Source organism: Vanessa cardui, chromosome 25 (genome assembly GCF_905220365.1).
Source record: "Vanessa cardui chromosome 25, ilVanCard2.1, whole genome shotgun sequence".
NCBI lineage: Eukaryota > Metazoa > Arthropoda > Insecta > Lepidoptera > Nymphalidae > Vanessa > Vanessa cardui.
Window position 1 is genome coordinate 6,664,406 of NC_061147.1, and position 20,892 is coordinate 6,685,297.

Below are 20,892 nucleotides of genomic sequence, written 5' to 3' on the forward strand. Positions count from 1 at the left end.
AGAATCGCGTTTCATAGGGCAGAAGATTGTCAGAAACACAGACCTACGAAGCTTTAGAAGCCATTATGCACGAAAATAGATCCATTAGGCACACCAAACCGCGGAAAACTGAAATCAATAAAACGTCAATAGCACGTTGAGAGGGTCCATCCGAATACGATTTGTCTGGAATCTGAGTCAAGGGCGGACACCGACGTATGAAAATATTGTACCACCTAATGTAAAGAAATTATAAATAAACTCAGTTCAGTCTCGCCGGTCGCTTGGACCGCACAGTGAGTGATTCGTGTTATATCCCCAGTTCAGGAGACATGATGGTGATTTGTTTATGATCATTATTACGCTTGTGTGTATCAATGACTGTTGGATATGGTTTGTTGAAATGATTTCTGCTTTCATTTGTTTTTTTTTATTATTATAATACTCTGTTTCTGGTACTCTATTATGTATAATTTAAATGATAGTCTTTACTTCTAATATGTTAATAATAAATATATAAACTGATTATGAACAACTTCTTCTAAATGTATAATTGTGGTGTTTTCTTAAATCGTTTCTTAATTGTATCTCTTTTTGTTAATTTTACGAATAGTTACAATTTTTAATACCCCTTTTCGCTGACATCGCTAGAACTGTCCTCGGCACTTCGAAGTTTATCTTCGATTCTAAATTCAAAATGTTTAAGCAGATGCCAATTACTATTAACAATTAATAAGTCCATACTATATCCATGGAGCTCAATCTGTTTGTAATTCAATCAATGGCTGCGGAAGAGTGACGCACGTCACGTTCCCAAATCATAATATTAACGCGACAAATCCGTCGAGGTGACGCTACACCTAATTTTGAAACGATCAACGAACAGTTGGACAAAACCACGTCTGTGTCAATTAAAGCAAAGATAAAAAGAATTTTTTGAGAATGTTTGAACACGTAAGTTGCCGTAAAAGTTAAAATAAACCTTGTTTGTTGATGTGAGAAGAAATACAAATTAAACTGTTTAGACGGCGATACTAACTCAAAAAAGGGGTCATATTCACATGTTTTTAACATTAAAATAACAATTTTAAAACAAATACAATCACAATGCACTGAACTTCACGCACAAATAATTTATTGCAAATTGTAAATACATCACGCGTGCTTATATTTTCTAATGCATGATTTGTAATCAATAAAACTCAATACATTTTCTTAAATGTTTTATTATGATCACATTATACACACGCACGCTACGATAGCTTCACAGCGCCGTGGGTGTAACCGCATAACCTGTAAAATAATTTATTGTTTCAGAGTGGTGCCGCAACGCCATGCACTTGCGACGAGTGCCAAAAAGATGCTAAACGAGATGAAGAGACTAAAAAATCGAATAAAAAAGAAACAGTTTTAACGAAAGAAACAAAACAAACCCAACTCAATGCGCCAACGCAACCAAATACGACAGACAATAGCTCTGATCGAACTGTCGACGTACTTGTACACGACGCTCCGAATATGCCGAGATTTTTCCAGTCTGTGACATCAACGCCTTTTCACGTGACTGGACCACCTCCTCCGGGATTTGTAATAGCTCCTTACCAACCTCCTCGTTTCCATACAGGCGGCAATGTGGAAGATTTATTGGGAGATGTCCAATCTGCTACTACAATACAAACTACATACATTCAACAAAACTCCATATTCATGTGCAACACGCGAAACATTGTTCAGAATAAGTGCTGTTGTCAGAATCGCGATTCGAACGCAAAGACTGAAGTTTGTCAAGAGCAAACACCAAAATGTTACGTTACGGAAAAGAACATTGAATTAACCTATGATTATCCTAGAACCACACCCATTCCAAGTAGTCCTAGCCAAAAATCAGGAGATGAAATCAAATCAACCACAACCGAAGTGGCAAGCACAGTTGTTTTCGTCGAAAAGAAGATGCCAGTAAAGCCAAAGAAATTCGATTTCTTTTTTAGATCGCGTTCTGCACCAGTCGGAGAAAACGAAGAACCAATATATGCAACAGTTAATAAGCTGCCAAAGAAATTAAGAAGAATGGAACTGGCAAATCTTGAAAAGGAGGTGGCATATAAAACAAGTGAGATAGAATCATCCACACGGACGGAGATTACTCTGAAAACTGATTCAGAGTCGCAAGTTCCACCTCCAGATGACGATACTAGCCGATCAGAACGAGAAAAGTCCACAATACCACAAAGGCAAGAGTCGCCGAAGGCAAAGAAACGAAAGCGATTTTCACTAACATTCAAAAAACGAGAAAGAAAAAGACGAGAGAAGAAAGCAGAAGTCAAAAACGGAGTGAAGAATGGTGTACCAGTTCAAGTGGAGAGTGATAATGAAAGGCTGATAGAGGAACAGGATCCCAAGCACAAGCACTGCACAAGGCATCGACCGATGCCCCGTAGCGCCATGTCGTCTTCGAACTATAGCCCGCGTTATAAGCGGGATAGCTATCAGGTACTTTCAGGATTTTTTATTGCCAGCATAGCAGCCATTGTCTCCATATCTGAAGATTGGGGCATTCACACGCTTTGTCATACATTATATTAGTTACATGTAAGTAGTTGTCAAGTTATAGATTATCCATGCTCTAGTTCCATAAAACACTCATATGTATACATTTTATTTTATGTATTATTGTTATTATATGTATGTAAGTATATGTGTATTACAGTATACTCACCAACATTTTGTATTATTCTGCTCCGCACCCTGACACCACAAAACACCATCATATTCTCCATCTCCATCAAATAAGTGTACGGGCAAAAGTTTGCGTGTGATTGCCCTACATCATAGCATATATAGTCGTGAATTAATTAAGCATAGACAAATATCAGTGAACCATACAGTTAGATCCATAGCAAGTTTATAGTTTATTTTATAATGTAAATATAGGTACATATATCATTCGTCGTAGTTTAAGAGTTATTAATGAAAGCATTATTCTCAGGTATTTTTTCCATAGTCTGATTCATAATTTTATTGGTTGTATACTTTGTATTGTATTCTATGATCATAAAATTTACAGTTATCTTTTTACAGGAGATGACAACATCACATTCAGAGCACGAACGCACTAACAGCATGTGCTCCTCTGTGAACTCATTGGGATCTGCGTGCACACACAAATCGAGGAAACTATCAGTGGCGCCCCAAGACGGCTCCATACCTTGGTGCGGTTGCTGGGGAGCTGGTTGTGTTTAACCGTGAACTTGGAACCCAAGATTGATACCACGTGAATTACAAACAATATGGTGTTCTGTGAAAAAGTGAAGTTTGTCGAACGAAACTTTAGCTGTGCTTGTACAACACACATTTTATACATACAAAGAACTTTTAAAAGTAAATAGAATGCTATAGAATTCTAGTTATAAACGGTTTTGTATATCCACCAAATTTTTAATAGTATTTCACATAAGCATACATTCGAAGCGATTATATAGATTTTGAAAAAAGTTCTCACTTGTCTATATTAAAAAAAAAGAATTTGAAAGATTAAACAGTCGTTGGTTGTAAGCTTGTAAGGAAGAAAGACAGCAAAAAAAAAAAAACATCAATAAAAAAAGAAATATCAGACAACTTACATTTCATGGGTATTAATTCCAAATTTAATATATTACAAATTGATGATTTCCTCCCAACATTGTCATGACTACAAAACAGTGCTGGCATTATATTCCGTAATCCAACACTACCCAAAAGTTTAACTTGTCGCTTTTTACTGGAAGTTCAAGCAACCCGCTGGTACACTACTGACCTTGACATATCATTTTGCGTTAATTTCGTTTCACTCGCTGACAACAGCACATACAATGTAAGTACATACTGTATCCAAATGCCGTGTTTGTTATTTAGTATAGATACATCTCAAACAGATGTATATTATGTGTAGTTGTGTAAATAATGTTGTGACTGAACACTAGTGCGCTATAAATTATAAATGATTAAATTATTCAAATACCATTAAATAGTTAATTATTACCACCTCAAATATAATTAAGTATAATACTCTTCTAGTAATTTTTTTTATAAACTAATTTGAGAAAATTAATAGACTTAACAGAAGTGTAAAAACCGCTAAACAACAGAACGCAGTATTGTTGTGTTCCGGTTTGAAGGGTGAGTGAGCCAGTGTAAGTACAGGCACAAGGGACATAGCATCTTAATAGTTCCCAAGGTTGGTGGCGCATTGACGATGTAAGGAATAGTTAATATTTTTTACAGCGTCATTGTCTATGGGTGATAGTGACCACTTATCATCAGGTGGCCCATATGCTCGTCTGCAAAACTATTTCATAAAAAAAATGTGTAACGTCGGTCAAATTCCATTTTCAAACATTACTACAAATTACTGAATATTGTGCAATTATATTAATATTCATAATACATGAAGTGGAAGACCATGGCAAAGTCTGTAAGTAGATAATGTAACAGATGCATATATTGTTTTTCAAATGAGATGATTTTTTTTTACTTTTACTATAATAAAAAATCTCCTCTTTCTTTTTTTGTTTGTAGTGTGCAATAAAGTATGATTCATTCATTCATATAAAAAAAAAAAAAACAATAAATAGTTCCTGTCAAATTCGAAGACATTTGTTGCTTCGTGGCGTATTTAAGGCAATACGTTAAGATGGTATACTAAGATGTGAAATTTGGAGGATCGCACGCATCAACAGACTGTAGTAAAATGGAATTAGAAATTGTTGAGTTTACCTTCAAAAGGCACTTTTTCCAAATTATTCTCTGAATGAATAAAACAATCCCATTTCATCAACGTTTCAATTTTTACATAACTTACTTATTGGAAGACATTTTCTGATGAATTTCCGTATAATATACTCTACATTCCATTTATATTTTCAGAAGCATCGGCAAATTAAAAAAAAAGACTAGATTTTTTTTAAAATTATAGGTTTATGAATAAAACAAAATATTATTACATAGATGGTTATTTATTATAAAATATGACACATTCTTTTGAACTGTGTTTACAGTTATTTAAGACGCACATAGCAAAATTGTCCTGACAGAAATTTCAATGGCCGTTTCATGGATCACAAATATTATATAATATTCAAATTCAAAGACTTTCAAAGTCTGGGATAAAGACAGATAATTAGTATTAATTTGTTTTTAAATTGATTATTTATATGGTAACATCAGAAAATACGCGCCAAATTTATTATTATCGAAATTTGATATTTTCTAATTTTGCATTGGATTATTATTTTACGTTATTTAATATACATTAATAGGAATATGATTACAGATTTATTTCAGTAAAATATTTTGTCAAACATGATTTCGCAACTTTATCATTATTAGGATTTCTTTTTAAGTTATTATTAACTTGTAATAATTAAGCAGCCATTGAATCTTCAGTCATCGAAGCGTACATTGATTCTACTTTAGAACATTCGAGAACCTACTAAAAAATATTTGGACGCAAATGCAACGCATCAAGAATCCACATCGAATTAGAAATACCGAACTATACGTTTTCAAATAAAATGGCACAATATAAATTAAATTCAATCAATGCGTTCTTGTTTTCATATAAAAAAAAATGAAAAATATATAAATCAAAACACTTCGATATATATTGTATTAGATAACAAATATATGGCTTTCAAAACTTTTACAATAATAATTAAAAAAAAATATTTCAATAAATAAATTACGAAAAATTAATCAATGTACAATATTTACATCGAATATTTATATATGAATTACATCGAATAAAAAATAATTATTAAGGGGAGACATCGATAATGCGTCGTAACGAGTAGTAAAAGCGATAATATCTAGAAAATAATTATTATTACAAACGAAAGTAGGTTCTATGTCTTTTTCGATTCATAGTAAAATATAAAAAATTCCCTCGCATCATTCCCCTATTGGACACGATTGTTTGCATCTCTTTCGCGCACGTGAAACGCTTGAATCAACGTCCGCGTGCGCGACAGAGACGGATGATATAATGATAATATTATATCGATAAAAACTTACAGTAAATACACCTTACCTATGCTTAATGGAGACATCTAATATATTAAACATTACTTATGAATAATTACATCGATTTCATATATTGCTGAACGCAAACAAATATATAGAAATTGCATTTCTTTAGATACCGATCTTTAAAAAGCTTTATAGGATACACTTCATACATTGCAAATAATAAAAAAAAAAACAATCACTCAAAAAATTGCACTGGATAGGTTTTTTGTTAAATTTCAACTAAGTATAATAATTTAAGACAATGCAATAAATTATTTTTTAGATGTATAATCGTCACAATTTTTTGTGATATGCGTTTTTAAAGAAATGAAATTTTAGACACTCAACATTTTTTATTTTAACTAATAGCCTCTTTGCGTAATAATGAGAAAATCAACTAAAAAAATCATAGTGACCTAATAATTAAGTTAGTTTCAGACTAAATTTATGTTTTATTAATCAGATAAAATTATATTGAATCTACATTTAAGGTTAAAGCGTAACCGTATTTAATATTATTTATAAAAAAGAAAAAAAAAATTTTTGTTTTTCTAACCGTACCACAATCATTGACCGTTAGCATTTAAAACTTTATATTAGAAAGCTTTACAATAACGTATAGTTTGAATTAAGAACAAGTGACTAAAATTCCATTCCTTTACAATAAAAAAAAACATAAGCATATAATATAAAAATATCTTTTTGCATATAAAGAAAATAATTTCTAATATCAGTCTATTCATAAAACACTTAAATATACAAAATAGGCCACCCGCTTTATAAACGGATCACTAATTTCGCCTTAAAATTAAATACATGTGATGTATAGGTACAAATAATTAAAAAAAAAAAAAAAAACTAAAATTAAATAAAAAAATATAATCATTTAGTATACGAGTTACAATAAATAAGCCGACGAATATAACATCTTGGACGCTAAATATGGAAGTTTTAAGTAAGCGATAAACAAATTTATCGAGATCTGTGATATAAGTTAGACATTTACAACAATGATTACACCTCCTCTCAACTATAAATTAAAAAAAAAGGTAAGTTCGGCAAAGATCGCGTCTTGATAATTACAACCGATTAAAAAAAAAAGTTGATAGACTTATTTTTTTACAAGCTTTTATTTAACTTAACCACTTAGGATAAATGTGTATGTATATAATATTTGTATATGATAATATATATACTATAAACTAAATGGCAAATAAAATGTATAGTTCCAATTTTGAAAAATAATTTTAAAAAACAGTTTCATTGAAGCAATTGAGCTGATTTTTCTCCACAATTTTTTTCTAGTGATAATAAACTATAGCATGTTAATTACTTGTTGACTGTTCCGACTTCGTACGGGTATTCATACAAAGCTACCCCTCCCAGATCCCCCTTAAAATTTTAGATCTCCAAAAATCCTTAGTGAGCATCTATGTCGCGAAAGAAGTCACAATTTTAAAGTCAATTTGACTTACATTTCCAGCGAACTCGTGATTGGTCAGTCGTTTACATCCTACTAATATTATAAACGCGAAAGATTGTAAGTATGGGTGTATGTATGTTTGTTTTTCTTTCACGAAAAAACTACTGGTCGAATTTTGATGAAAATTTACAGTAATATAAGTTATACATCGGAATAACAATGGCTGCAATTTATAAAGATTTCATGTAATTTGGTCATAGTATAAAGATCTATATCAAGTACCCGTACGAAACTGAGGAGGGTCGCTAGTAAAATATAATTTAAATAGATTGTTAAATAAAAGCTGGTATTTAAACATACTCCATCATCATCGTAATTAAAAATTATATCATAACGGAATGTGTATGTCTGATGCCATATAATCTTTTGATACATTTTACACTTTGAGTATCAATTTTAATAAAAATTCCATTAAATACTTTTGGATTGTTATTACAATTATTATAAAACCTTAGACGATATAAATAAGGTGAAATTATTAAAAAAAATATACAATTTAATTAAGAGGTAGTAGTGCCAAGTACTACAAACAAAAACTTTCAACGAATTTTGTGTGTAATGTTAAGTTTTTCAGTTACTTTGCATAAGTTTAAGCATAAATCAGAACGATATGGCGTTGATTTCTTTTAAAAATTTAAAAGAAAATGAAAATCAGTCTCTTTACAAACATCTATTCCCCAGCTGCCATTTAATTCACCTTTATATCATTAATTAAAAAAAGTTAAATTTCATACATTTACAAAAATTAAAAAAAAAAGTTTTTGGCAAGTATCAACATTAATTGATATTAGAAATTTATATTCCATCACATATAATATAAGCGTTTTCGGCAAGACATTAATTTTTAAAATATATTTAAAAATTGCATTGCGAGTATCAAATTGAGGAAAATTTAACTTTGCGATAAATACAAAAAAAAACGAAAACACATACATTCGGCCAATAAACCCATATACGCGTATATCTATATATAATATTAACAATAATACAATAATTACTTTAATCATCGACTGAACGGAATATGCCCATTACGTGGTGTTGCCATTAATTGATAATTCAAATACGTTATACATACCAATAATACTTAGATTATACATTTTTTTTTGTCATTAAATACTTTTTGTGCACGAATCTCAACCTTACGCCTAATAGAAATACGATATCATTTAATAAACACCTACCTTTAAAATACTGATCCTTGATACCAATTCGATCCGTCGAGTACGTAGTTTACCTTCCATTATCCAACCGACATAAAACAAAAGCGCTAAATATCGATACGAAAGCGTAGCCGTGTTATTCTAAGCATAATATGATATGACACTTGTAAAAATAAACCGTCATTTTCGTCACCGAATCAATATACCTAAGTTACAACAACGATAGCGACGGTAGTTACGACGAAACATCTAGAACTTACAAACGATTGTTCTAGCGTTTTATGTCGACGTTATTATATAAATATAGACACTTATACGGAACCCATAAAGCCTAGAGTCGCGTGTCACGCGTAGTGTCCGCGTATGTAGCCTTACGCACTATTCGTACAACTTTCACTGGAACGGTACACGGTGATATAAACGTTACAGTCTATGCGACGGCCTTAAAGCTGAGGTCAGACGTCGTCCATCACGAATGCAACATGCATTGTGGGTTCCTGTTCACAGACAATACAAATCATTACTATAAAAACATTTTAAAGAGAGATGTTTCAAGTAAGATCGGATAATATATTTATCAATCATATCATTAAAATTGATACACATATTTGTATGAGTTTAATTAACAGCTTTCACTGAGGCCAAAAAAATTAAAGAACACACCAGTTGCTTTCGTAAGTATATAATAATTATTTTTTTGTTATTGGCAACACTACTCATAGACTGAAGGACTATACCCATCAACAGTGAAAAAATAAGTATCTTAAAGAAGGCCATTACATTATTTAAAAATTATAACAGTATTTCATTGAGATAAAAAAAAATTGCACATTTATATATTTTTTTTATGTTATAGATTGGCGGACGAGTCTATGAGCCACCTGATGGTAAGTGGTCACCATCACCCATAGACAATGACGCTGTAAGAAATATTAACTATTCCTTACATCGTCAATGTGCCAGCAACCTTGGGAACTAAGATGTTATGTCATATGTGCCTGTAGTTACACTGGCTCACTCACCCTTCAAACCGGAACACAACAATACTGAGTACTGTTATTTGGCGGTAGAATAACTTATGAGTGGGTGGTAGCTACCCAGACGGGCTTGCACAAAGCCCTACCACCAAGTAAGTTTTTTACAATAAGCATAAGTAGAGCTAGTGTAGTACTCACACACGGTCCTCACACCATAACAAAGGCTTCCTGCCCGCGGAACAGAAAGGGGTGTTGGTCGATCATGGTCTGCACGATGTCCTCGAGGTAGGGCCGCGTCATCTCGAAGCGGCCCATGTCCGAGAACTGGACCGGAAGCAGCGTGGGCCACCAGCAAATCGCGAGATTCTTGCTGTCCATCGAGTTCAACTTGGAGTTATCCGCCACCCTGGAGTATTTATTATAAACATTATTACTAATTACGATTGTAATTTAAATCGATATATAAATAAATTATCAGATATAATTATATCAAAATAATAAGCAACGCCATCTAGTGTGATACAATGTTATATTAATTTATATTAGTGAATGTTATCTAATAACAGTTTCAGTAATTATATTTTTAATCTGTTATTATACAAAAGCATTTATGGTTATTTAAAATTAAGTCAGTACAGTTTTTGCTCGCTTACTATCACCTTGTTTTATTACAAGATTCTTCACACAAATTATAACAGTATAGTACGACAGAACATAGATGTAGCATCGACAAATTCAATAAAATCGATTATTGCCGATTTATAGAACCAATAGAAATAGCTTTCTATCGCCCCATTCGACACTATTCGTCACTATAGATTCTCGCGTCAGTTCAACGCGAGACAGCAAATGCATGTAAATCGACGTGTCAAATTGACGAATATAGTATTATTATAGCGCGTCAAGTGTAAGTTGGCGTGTGGCAAAAACATGTATTAATTTTTTTTGTTCATTTAATATCTTATTTGTTTTTTTTACCATTATTAAGAAAACTTACCCAAAATCTATTAAAAATGAGACGTAGAGAATTATTTTCTTGGGAGATATTGGTAAAATAAACAAAGAAAGTGGCAAAACAAAGGTGTAGCAGGTGCTGCCACAGGAACGCCAACTTATACTTGACAGTCTGTAGTCATATGATACAAGTTACTACTATAATATGATATTACGTTATTTATTTATTTATTTGAACACCAACAAGCAGAACACTAATATTTACAAGGAATAAAATGTTCTAATAATATTTCTTAGTGACTACTTTTTGGTGTTACATAATACCAACAAAAAATAATAGTTAACAGCGATACAATTAAAAAGTTTAAAATTGAATTCATTATAAATAAAAAAGTTTTAACAAAAAACTTAAGTTGATTTAAATTAGTTTCGTATTTCGTTTGTATAAAGATCATATTCACATTGACATTTTTTGTCATGTGAATATGATCTTTGAATACGTATTGATAATTAGGGATAGCGTATAGTACGACACCAATTAGATGTAGCATCGGAAAATGCAATGGAATGAATATGAAACCGATTACTGCTGATTTACACAACCAATAGAAATAGCTCCATATCGCGTCATTCGACGCTATTCGTTGCTATAGATTCTCGCGTCAGAGAGAGCAAGTGCATGTAAATCGACGCGTCAAATTGACGAATATATTAAGTCATACGATATTACACGTTATCACGTTTGTATAAAGATCATATTCGCATGAGAAATAAATTTTGATAATTTGGGATGGGGTACTCAATTCGGATGTGATCGGTTTTACGAATTTAGCCGATGCGACATGTAAGTCGTGTCGTGCTATACTATGGCGAGTATCTCACCGCGCGAAGTGGTGCAGCAGGTAGTCGAGCGTGGCGCGCGCGGGCGGCGTGAGCGCGGCGGCCAGCAGCGCCCGCAGCGCCAGCAGCCGCCAGCTGCGGTCCTTCAGCTCCACGCCGCCCGCGATGCAGCCGCGCATCGCTACACAAACAACAACAGCCTGTAAATTCCCACTGCTGGGCTAAAGCCCTACGCCCACAATAATATCTGTACATACACATACATGATATCACGTCACATTCACGTTTGTCAATAGTTTAAATTAAAACTGGATCTAGTCCTATCTATTAGACATTATTAAAACATTTACATAAAGTATCAGCCTGTACATTTCCCACTGCTGGGCTAAAGGCCTCCTCTCCCTTTGAGGAGATGGTTTCGAACATATTCCACCACGCTGTTCAAATGCGGGTTAGTGGAATACACATGTGGCAGAGTTTCTATGAAATTTGTCACATGCAGGTTTCCTTAGTTTTCCTTCACTGCCGAGCACGAGATGAATTATAAAGACAAATTAAGCACATGAATCAGCGGTGCTTGCCTGCCTGCCTGGGTTTGAACCCGCAATCATCGGTTAAGATGCAAGCGTTCTAACCACTGGGCCATCTCTGCTCTCTATATACATCCAACATCAACCTCATTCTCACTTCAATGTGTCATATATATTATTTTATAATGATGAAATTCGACCCGCTGGATTATAATAATAAGAATTACGCATTACTGCCACATATTTTTATTATATATTATTTATTATAGATTATGTATGTACTACTTTAAAATATTTAAAAAAAAAATGTCAGTGTGGGCCACGTCTCCTAAGGAGACGAATGAAATCCAGCAAAGATCTGCTGATGTTTAGTATAAAATATAAATCGCCAAAATGTTTAAAATAGAATGTAAAAAATGGCACGGGCATATGCGAGCCTGTGGATTTTGTAAAATAAATAAAAAAAAATGGTGAAATTCGATGTTAATATTCGGTAGTTTGAGCCAAACATTGGTGTCCAGTATTCGGCCAAAATGAATTAATTTTTTTTTCTTTCTTAATTCATCAATATTGAAATGCAATTCTTAATCAAATAAATATTTAAAAAAAAAACAGGTTACAAAATTCTAAATGATAAACCTAGCAATAATTGACGTAAATGTAAAAAAGTCGCTCTCGAAAAATTGGTACAAATCACATTCGGACCATCACTAAATAATTTTGTAACGTTTAAAGAGAAAATGTTACCAGTTAAAATAAAAAATAAAATAAAAACAATTATATTTTATGATCATGATGTACCTCAGATTTTAATTATCTAATAAATTCTAGAATATTGTCTAAAATAGTCAACAAACATAATGACAACTTACCCGCTATGTCTTCGAGCTGCGCCATACTAGCCTCATCCAGCAGCGGTGGAAGTTTCTTCGAAAAGAAGTCCTTGAGCGCAGTCGCGACCGCATTCACCGGTATATCCAGCGAATCTAGGTCTATGTTAGGATCTAGAATAATGATGATATAATATTATATATGAAGCATACGTAAAATGTGATAATTCAAAAAAACATATAAAATACAACATCGGGTCTGCTTGTCATGTTATATATACATGTGCTTATACTTGTTGTGTTTTTTTGTATAAAAGTACAGCTCAAGCATTTTGAATGACTCAAAGCCAATATTCAATATTACAAGTAGACGGAGGATGGAGCCTTTTAATAAAAGTAACTCCCATTAGCCATTGTCGAGGTTTTCATTATTACTTACTTAAAGTTGTCTGCTTCTAGCTCCATACATTTAAAACATATCTAAAAGTATAATGTGTATAATAAATATAATGGAACATATTATTTAGAATATGTTCACTACCTCGTTGAAGGTATTACCCGCTTTCAGAAGCTTTTTGAACGTTAATCATATTATTCACATCGATTCACAATCTTAGTAAGCTCTAAATAAGGTTCTCCTAAATTGCTTACCTTCATAAAACTTGCTAAACAGCATATCGACATGCGCCCTGTTGCCGGGAACTCGGTACAGACCCTCCGAAGCGAGACCCTCTCGCTCTATGAACTCGACGCACTTCTCAACAAACAGGGGTACTCCGTGGGGGCCCTGAGGACAATATCATAAATAACATAATATACAAAACATACTTAAGATTATTTTATTACATAAAATGTAAAGATAGCATTCGACATCTACCTTATATTGCTTATACAGAAATAGCAGAATATAAGACAATTTGTTATAAAAAAAATAATAGTCTTGCTCTCAAAATTTAAAACAACTTCTATTAAAACAGGGTCTTGGCTGGGCTCGCAAAAACCCTACTTGGTCAATATGGCGCTGTAATGGGGTCGTCACTTTCTTGTATTTTAATCTGTGGTACATATAGTAGAAAAGCAAGGTTAACAAGAAAGTGACTTCATCATAAGCCCGGCCAATCAGGAGCGTTTTGTGTCACGTGACAAACGTTTGAAAAAAATGCATTTTTATTGATGGATTTTTGAATAAATTAAGTATTATTTTCAACTTTCGTTAGTAAACCATTTTTAAACTCATAATATACAGTGATTACAATAATTCACAATTTATTTTTCGCCATGTCAAATAGCCTATTATGACTATATAACTAACAAATACCAATTCAATTAAATCGATAATCACCTGAGGTCCCCAGTTCTGAATCGCATTCGCGTTCTGCATTTGCGACGAATTCTTCTTGTCTTTACTCTTAGAAATCTCCTGTTAATAATAACATAATATATAAAATACATATAAAAATTAGTTTCCTTAGACGAACAAGTTCTTAACGCACACTTTAATAGTACTGTTAGTACATTATCCTAGTATACTAAATAAGAATGTGTTAGTTGTCTCTCTTTAAAGTAGCGACAACAAAACAATGTACCGACATGTTTTTTTTTTTTTCTTAAACCAGTTTATCCGGTCCGGTCCGGTCACTGACTCAGACTGATTTTAGGCAGAACCAAATGAAACTATTATTTCCATATGTTATTGAATAAGGTGCACATTAAAAATAAAATCAACGTAATAATAGAAATATACGCGAAAATAATGCAAGGAAAATATGTCTCTTGTTATTTATTACAAAAATGTTTGTTGTGCAATGATGTGGAATAGTATTTAGGAGTAATACACATTAATAAATTAAATTAATATATATCTTTAGGTATAATTATATAGTACCTTATGCCTCCTGTCGTGTTTACCGAAGGCCTGCCGCCGCCTCGAGTCGGCCGCGCTCGACGACGAATTATCTTGAGCGGAAGACGGATACTCACCAGATAACATCTATTGAAAGGTAAGTCATAAAACACCAACATTTTTTTAGGGTACGAAAAATATTAACATACTTTGTGCATTAAATCGAAAAAAAAAATCCGATAGCAAAAATAAAAGCATTCAGTAATATGTCAATTAATTTTAAAAATACGCTTAGCTGAGATTTGTCACTTAACACATAGGGTTACTTTATTACAATTTGTTTTTAGTAACATAAAAAATATTAGAAACACATGTACAGTCAGAAAAAGAAAACTTTCGTCAGTTTTCAAATTCATTCATTTATAAAATCTTATACTCTTAGTACCTTTTGAATCTAAACATCAAATCATTGCGACGCAATATATCATTCTCGATCGGTAAAGCAGTTTTTATCTGTCATACCTTTTCTTTTCTTACTCTTATCTGTACATATTATGAAGTAACGAGGCAAGTATAGTACGACACAACTTAGATGTCGCATCGGCAAAATTCGTAAAACCGATCACATCCGAATTAAGTACGCTATCCCGAATTATCAATATTTATTTCTCATGTGAATATAATCTTTACACAAACGTAATAACTTGTAATATCATGTGACCTAATATATTCGTCAATTTGACGCGTCGATTTACATGCACTTGCTTTCTCTGACGCGTGAATCTATAGCGACGAATAGCGTCGAATGGCGCGATAGGGAGCTATTTCTATTGGTCGTGTAAATCGGCAGTAATCGGTTTTATTTTCATTCCATTGCATTTTCCGATGCTACATCTAATTTGTGTCGTACTTAAATATTAAGATACTTATTATCACTATATACAGTGAAACTTCAAGGGACCTGCAATATTGTTTCATTTATAGAGGTATTCCACTAACCCAGTGTCTCAGATACCCAGGTATAAATAAATACCTGTCTCAGATATAGAGGTGCGCTTTGACATTTTGCAAATAAACACCTTTATGGCAGTAAAGCAAAACTAAAACTTGGAGTCATTGATACTTCAAATTACATACATAGATAGTTAAGTGATTTTGCGGGTAGAAAAATAATAAGTTAGTAAAAATACGAAACAATGTTATCTCAATTACAGAAGTTTATGCATAAAAAAATCACTTGCTGTCTCATTTGTAGAGGTTATTGTGATGATTAAACAAAATAACAAATCCCACTTATAGAGTTTGCTTCGTCCCACTAACAGAGGTAATTCAATGCCAAAGTGATGGGACCGCGGCATGAGTTCCAGCTATGGAGAAACACTTATCCAAGTCCCACTTAACCAAGTTTCACCGCATTGCATTTTCCGATGCTACATCTAATTTGTGTCGTACTATACTTACTTCACTATTAAAGTGACATGTGATTTACTTCACTTTTATAATGAATATTTTGCCGCCATTGTTCCCTATAAAAACAAGTAGCGCCATCTATTGCACTATGGTAGATACTATGGAGTTGTTTGACTTTTATAGTGACAGGTATTAATAAATGTGATTTAATCCAACAAAAAAATACATTTTTTTTTAAATCTGGAGTTACACCACTTTTACAATGAGTGACATATATGTCACTCTCGATCGGTAAAGCAGTTTTTATCTGTCATACCTTTTCTTTCCTTACTCTTATCTGTATACGCTATGAAGTATTGAGGCAAGTATGAGTAGAGATATATATAATCTGTGCAACGGGACTACGACCTTGTGCGCGGGCTCGTGCAGCGGAGGCGCCCTCGCGCGACGCGACTCGCCGTCCGAACTGCCCTCGCTCGAGTCGCTGCCGGCTGCGGGCATACGACCATATTACCATACCAGTATTATCATTGCAAGTTCATATTTGATAGACAGAAAAATATTACAAAACATTGAATACACTTTACATTATATTTCCGGTCGCAGGCTATATATCATTGAGGAAACCAATTAATAAATATAAATAGAACAAATAAAAACTTCATTCAATTGGTAAAGTATATAAATAAAATGGTAAATATATAATTCGTACAATAAAGATGATCCAACCTTCTAAACCACACTTCTTTATTGAAAAAAAAAAAATTAATTATTATGGATTATTATGGAAAAATATATAAGGGTTGCAATTTATAAATAAATTCGTATCCTATAGCACTCACAAATAATTTAGATTTACACTAGTGAAAGAAGACGTTTTAAGATCATTAGTTCCAGAGAATACCCGTTACATACAAGCAACAAAATTTTGTCTCTATAATATATATACATTTAAAAAAAGAAAATTTTTGTATTCTTTATTTTTTGTTAAACTTACCTTTATCTTCTTGTGTTCTCGCTCTGTACCCTGTTGGCAGTTCCGGTGGACCGACAAACATACCTAACTTAGGCACTCTAGGACTCTGGACTGCGACCAAGTTACCCAATGATCTGAAATAACATTTTTAATTAATCTTGCGGATGAATTACACAACAACAACTGTAAATTCCCACTGGCTAAAGGCCTCCTCTCCCTTTGAGGAGTAGGTTTGGAACATATTCCACCACGTTTTCCAATGCAGGTTGGTGGAATACACATGTGGCAGAATTTCTATGAAATTGTCACATGCAAGTTTCCTCACGATGTTTTCCTTCACCGCTGAGCACGAGATTAATTATAAAGACAAATTAAGCACATGAAACAGCGGTGCTTACCTGGGTTCGAAACCGCAATCATCGGTTAAGATGCACGCGTTCTAACCACTGGGCCATATCGACTCATGAATCTCAATGAATTACACACAATATGTAAATTGTATCCTTATTGAAAAGGCATACATTCACTTCTTCAATGTTAATATATTATAGACAGTATATAACAGTATATAAAGGAAGTCGTGTAGATTCTTACCGCTTCTTGTAGTGTCGGGGCGCGTGGTGCGCGTGGTGCGCGTGTCGGCGCCGCACATGTGCGCGCGCGCCGCCCGACGCCTCGCTCGAGCCCGAACTGTCCGTCTCGGAGAACGCTGGGGAAATACATATTTTTAAAATAACATATTGTTATCATATTTATTTTAATATGATCATATTTTATTGTTTTAATGTATTAAAGTATTATCAGCATAAATAATTCGATTTAAATAGTTGTTACAATTTGCGTTGATTGTCAACATCCGGTTTTTGACTAAACTAAATTATTTTTAAAATGGATCGAAACCGGATGTTGCTACAGTCGTAGGAAGGGGCGTGTAAACATTAAATACTAGGAGTAAGCCTAGAAATGGTCATTCCTACTTTAATCGTCGAATTGGAAGGATCGAAAAAAATAATCAATCTTGTATCAGTTTTGATTGTGAACCACTTTATGAGAGATAAGGTATTGATTGTGAGGAGAGTTTTTGTATTATTCCAACAATATACAGTGAAACTTGGTTAAGTGGGACTTGGATAAGTGTTTCTCCATAGCTGGAACTCATGCCGCGGTCCCATCACTTTGGCATTGAATTACCTCTGTTAGTGGGACGAAGCAAACTCTATAACTGGGATTTGTTATTTTGTTTAATCATCACAATAACCTCTATAAATGAGACAGTAAGTGATTTTTTTATGCATAAACTTCTGTAATTGAGATAACATTGTTTCGTATTTTTACTAACTTATTATTTTTCTACCCGCAATATCACTTAACTATCTATGTATGTAATTTGAAGTATCAATGACTCCAAGTTTTAGTTTTGCTTTACTGCCATAAAGGTGTTTATTTGCAAAATGTCAAAGCGCACCTCTATATCTGAGACAGGTATTTATTTATACCTGGGTATCTGAGACATTGGGATAGTGGAATACTTTTATAAGTGAAACAATATTGTAGGTCCCTTGAAGTTTCACTGTATATAGTGATAATAAGTATCTTAAAATAATACGACACAAATTAGATGTAGCATCGGAAAATGAAATGGAATGAAAATAAAACCGATTACTGCCGATTTACACAACCAATAGAAATAGCTCCCTATCGCGCCATTCGACGCTATTCGTCACTATAGATTCACTCGTCAGAAAAAGCAAGTGCATGTAATTCGACGCGTCAAATTGACGAATATATTAGGTCATATGATATTACAAGTTATTACGTTTGTGCAAAGATCATTTTCGCGTGAGAAATAAATATTGATAATTTGGGATAGCGTACTTAATTCGGATGTGATCGGTTTTACGAATTTTCCCGATGCGACATCTAATTTGTGTCGTACTATACGTATCTGTTAAACAACCATAAATATATAAGATAAGAAAATACAAAGACATACATGGTTGATGTAAAGGAGTCTTCTCGTGTCTTCTGTGTCTCCTTAATCTCGTCATAGATGGCGCTTCCATGTACTCGTTCGTTTCTTTTATCTACGAATATGACATCACAGTATTATTATTCGTTATAAGATATATGTAGATACGTAATACACCAAAAATACAGAAGAAAATACCAAGTTTTTTCTTATATTCTTGTACTATATATCTATAAAAAAATGTATAAAATAATATACACAGATAATCATTACAAAATGATTAGGACTCAATACAAAATTAAACGCTAGTTACTGAAACACTTATCAAATTAAAATTAACTAATTTAAAGCATTAAAGCTTCAATTATCGCCATTTGTGGTGCACAGACGATCACGCAATTGACAGGACATGAGCGTTTCACTTATTATATAACATAATAATAAGTTTGACTTGTTTTAAAAAAATGTATAAAATCAATATTGATGTTATATTTATATCACCTGTGCGTATTGTGCATCCAATTCAGTCTCCGAACTGACACCGGACGGATGGTGGTGATGACCACCTTGCTGACTACTTGAATGCGACCATCCTGAACGTTGCGACTAAAAATATAAATATATCATTAAAAATAGAACAAGATTTTTTATATTTTCATGGAATAGGTTGACGGACGAGCATTTGGGCCACCAGATGGTAAGTGGTCACCCTCACCCTGAAGTGTAATAATAATAGTGTGTTAGTGTGTATGTTATATTATAGAATTAGTCTAGTGTTAAGTCGCCTTTATACAAACATCTCGTGTGTCGATCCAAATATGGTGGACCACCCATTGGCCTATGCTTTCTTTGTGTTATGTTAAAATCTTCTATTGGTATTAAATATGACTGAATATGACATTAGAACCCATAGACAATGACGATGTAAGAAATATTAACTATTCCTTACATCGTCAATGCGCCTCCAACCTTGGAACAAAGATGCTATGTCCCTTATGCCTGTAGTTACAATGGCTCACTCACCCTTCAAAACGGAACACAACAATACTGCGTACTTTTGTTTAGCGATAGAATATCTAATGAGTGGGTGGTACCTAGCCAGGCGGTTTTGCACAAAGCCCTACCACCAAGTACTAAGTAGATTAAGCATAATGAAATAATTTAAATTGTATTTGATATAATTTTGTATTTGATTTTGTATATTTAGAATACTTCTAACAGTATTTATCTATGTTTGTAATTGTATAAGTTCTGTATTATTAAGGGGTAGAATATAAGATAGCATAATCAAACTGAAAACATTTAATTCGATATTTTAACATGACGATTTAAAAATTTCTTATATTATACTGTTAAACAGAACAGCTATGATTATGAAACATTATTCTTATAGTAAAATGTACTTTCTGTGCAATAAATTCTAAAGCTGAATGAGAGATTTCGAGTTATATGTGACTATCAAATTGAAATAAAATTTTAAATGATTAATATATATACCTTCCTTTCCCTGGGATGTGGGGGACCGATGGTGATATGCTGTAGAGCATCATTGACCATTGTATAGTTATTCATATCCAATTTGCCAGGTTGCTAAAACAAAAAATATTATTTAAAATACTAAGCAAATATAGTTATCGTTATTTTTTTTTCAAAAATAATAATAATCACTGAAAAGGTTTCTATTGATTTAGAAAATTGACAAAATATAGATTTACTTGCATAAAAACTATTTGGTTGATTTCATTTGTAGATGATGGTACCTTAAGCGTCTGCGAGTGTCGCAGTCGCTGGTGGTGGGGGGGCGGCGCGCGAGCCCGGCCCGTGGTGAAGGCGCGCTGGCCGTAGCCCGCCGGCTGCCACAGCCCGCCGCCATCTGCGCACACGCAGCCATTTATAACC

General features: G+C 33.2%; 2 protein-coding genes across 9 annotated transcripts in view; one reads left to right on the top strand and one right to left on the bottom strand.

Moving 5' to 3' along the window:
* The window catches only part of LOC124540407, a 67,305-nt gene extending 63,796 nt beyond the window's left edge, over positions 1-3,509 (top strand). For all 8 annotated transcript variants that reach the window (XM_047117926.1, XM_047117927.1, XM_047117928.1 and 5 more), the window contains 2 exons: positions 1,297-2,469; positions 3,058-3,509. In XM_047117926.1, the coding sequence (XP_046973882.1) occupies positions 1,297-2,469; positions 3,058-3,219 (1,335 nt within the window). In that variant the 3' untranslated portion in view covers positions 3,220-3,509. The remainder of the gene's footprint in view (positions 1-1,296; positions 2,470-3,057) is intronic.
* A 1,442-nt stretch (positions 3,510-4,951) lies between these two features.
* The window catches only part of LOC124540428 (rho GTPase-activating protein 190), a 42,063-nt gene continuing 26,122 nt past the window's right edge, over positions 4,952-20,892 (bottom strand). Inside the window, exons 26-39 of the mRNA XM_047117979.1 lie at positions 20,754-20,866; positions 20,491-20,583; positions 19,495-19,599; positions 19,018-19,108; positions 17,619-17,733; positions 17,046-17,158; positions 16,457-16,539; positions 14,681-14,785; positions 14,138-14,215; positions 13,447-13,582; positions 12,838-12,969; positions 11,478-11,616; positions 9,840-10,047; positions 4,952-9,161 (exon numbers count right to left, since the gene is read on the bottom strand). Of these exons, the coding sequence (XP_046973935.1) occupies positions 9,849-10,047; positions 11,478-11,616; positions 12,838-12,969; positions 13,447-13,582; positions 14,138-14,215; positions 14,681-14,785; positions 16,457-16,539; positions 17,046-17,158; positions 17,619-17,733; positions 19,018-19,108; positions 19,495-19,599; positions 20,491-20,583; positions 20,754-20,866 (1,502 nt within the window). The 3' untranslated portion in view covers positions 4,952-9,161; positions 9,840-9,848. The remainder of the gene's footprint in view (positions 9,162-9,839; positions 10,048-11,477; positions 11,617-12,837; positions 12,970-13,446; positions 13,583-14,137; positions 14,216-14,680; positions 14,786-16,456; positions 16,540-17,045; positions 17,159-17,618; positions 17,734-19,017; positions 19,109-19,494; positions 19,600-20,490; positions 20,584-20,753; positions 20,867-20,892) is intronic.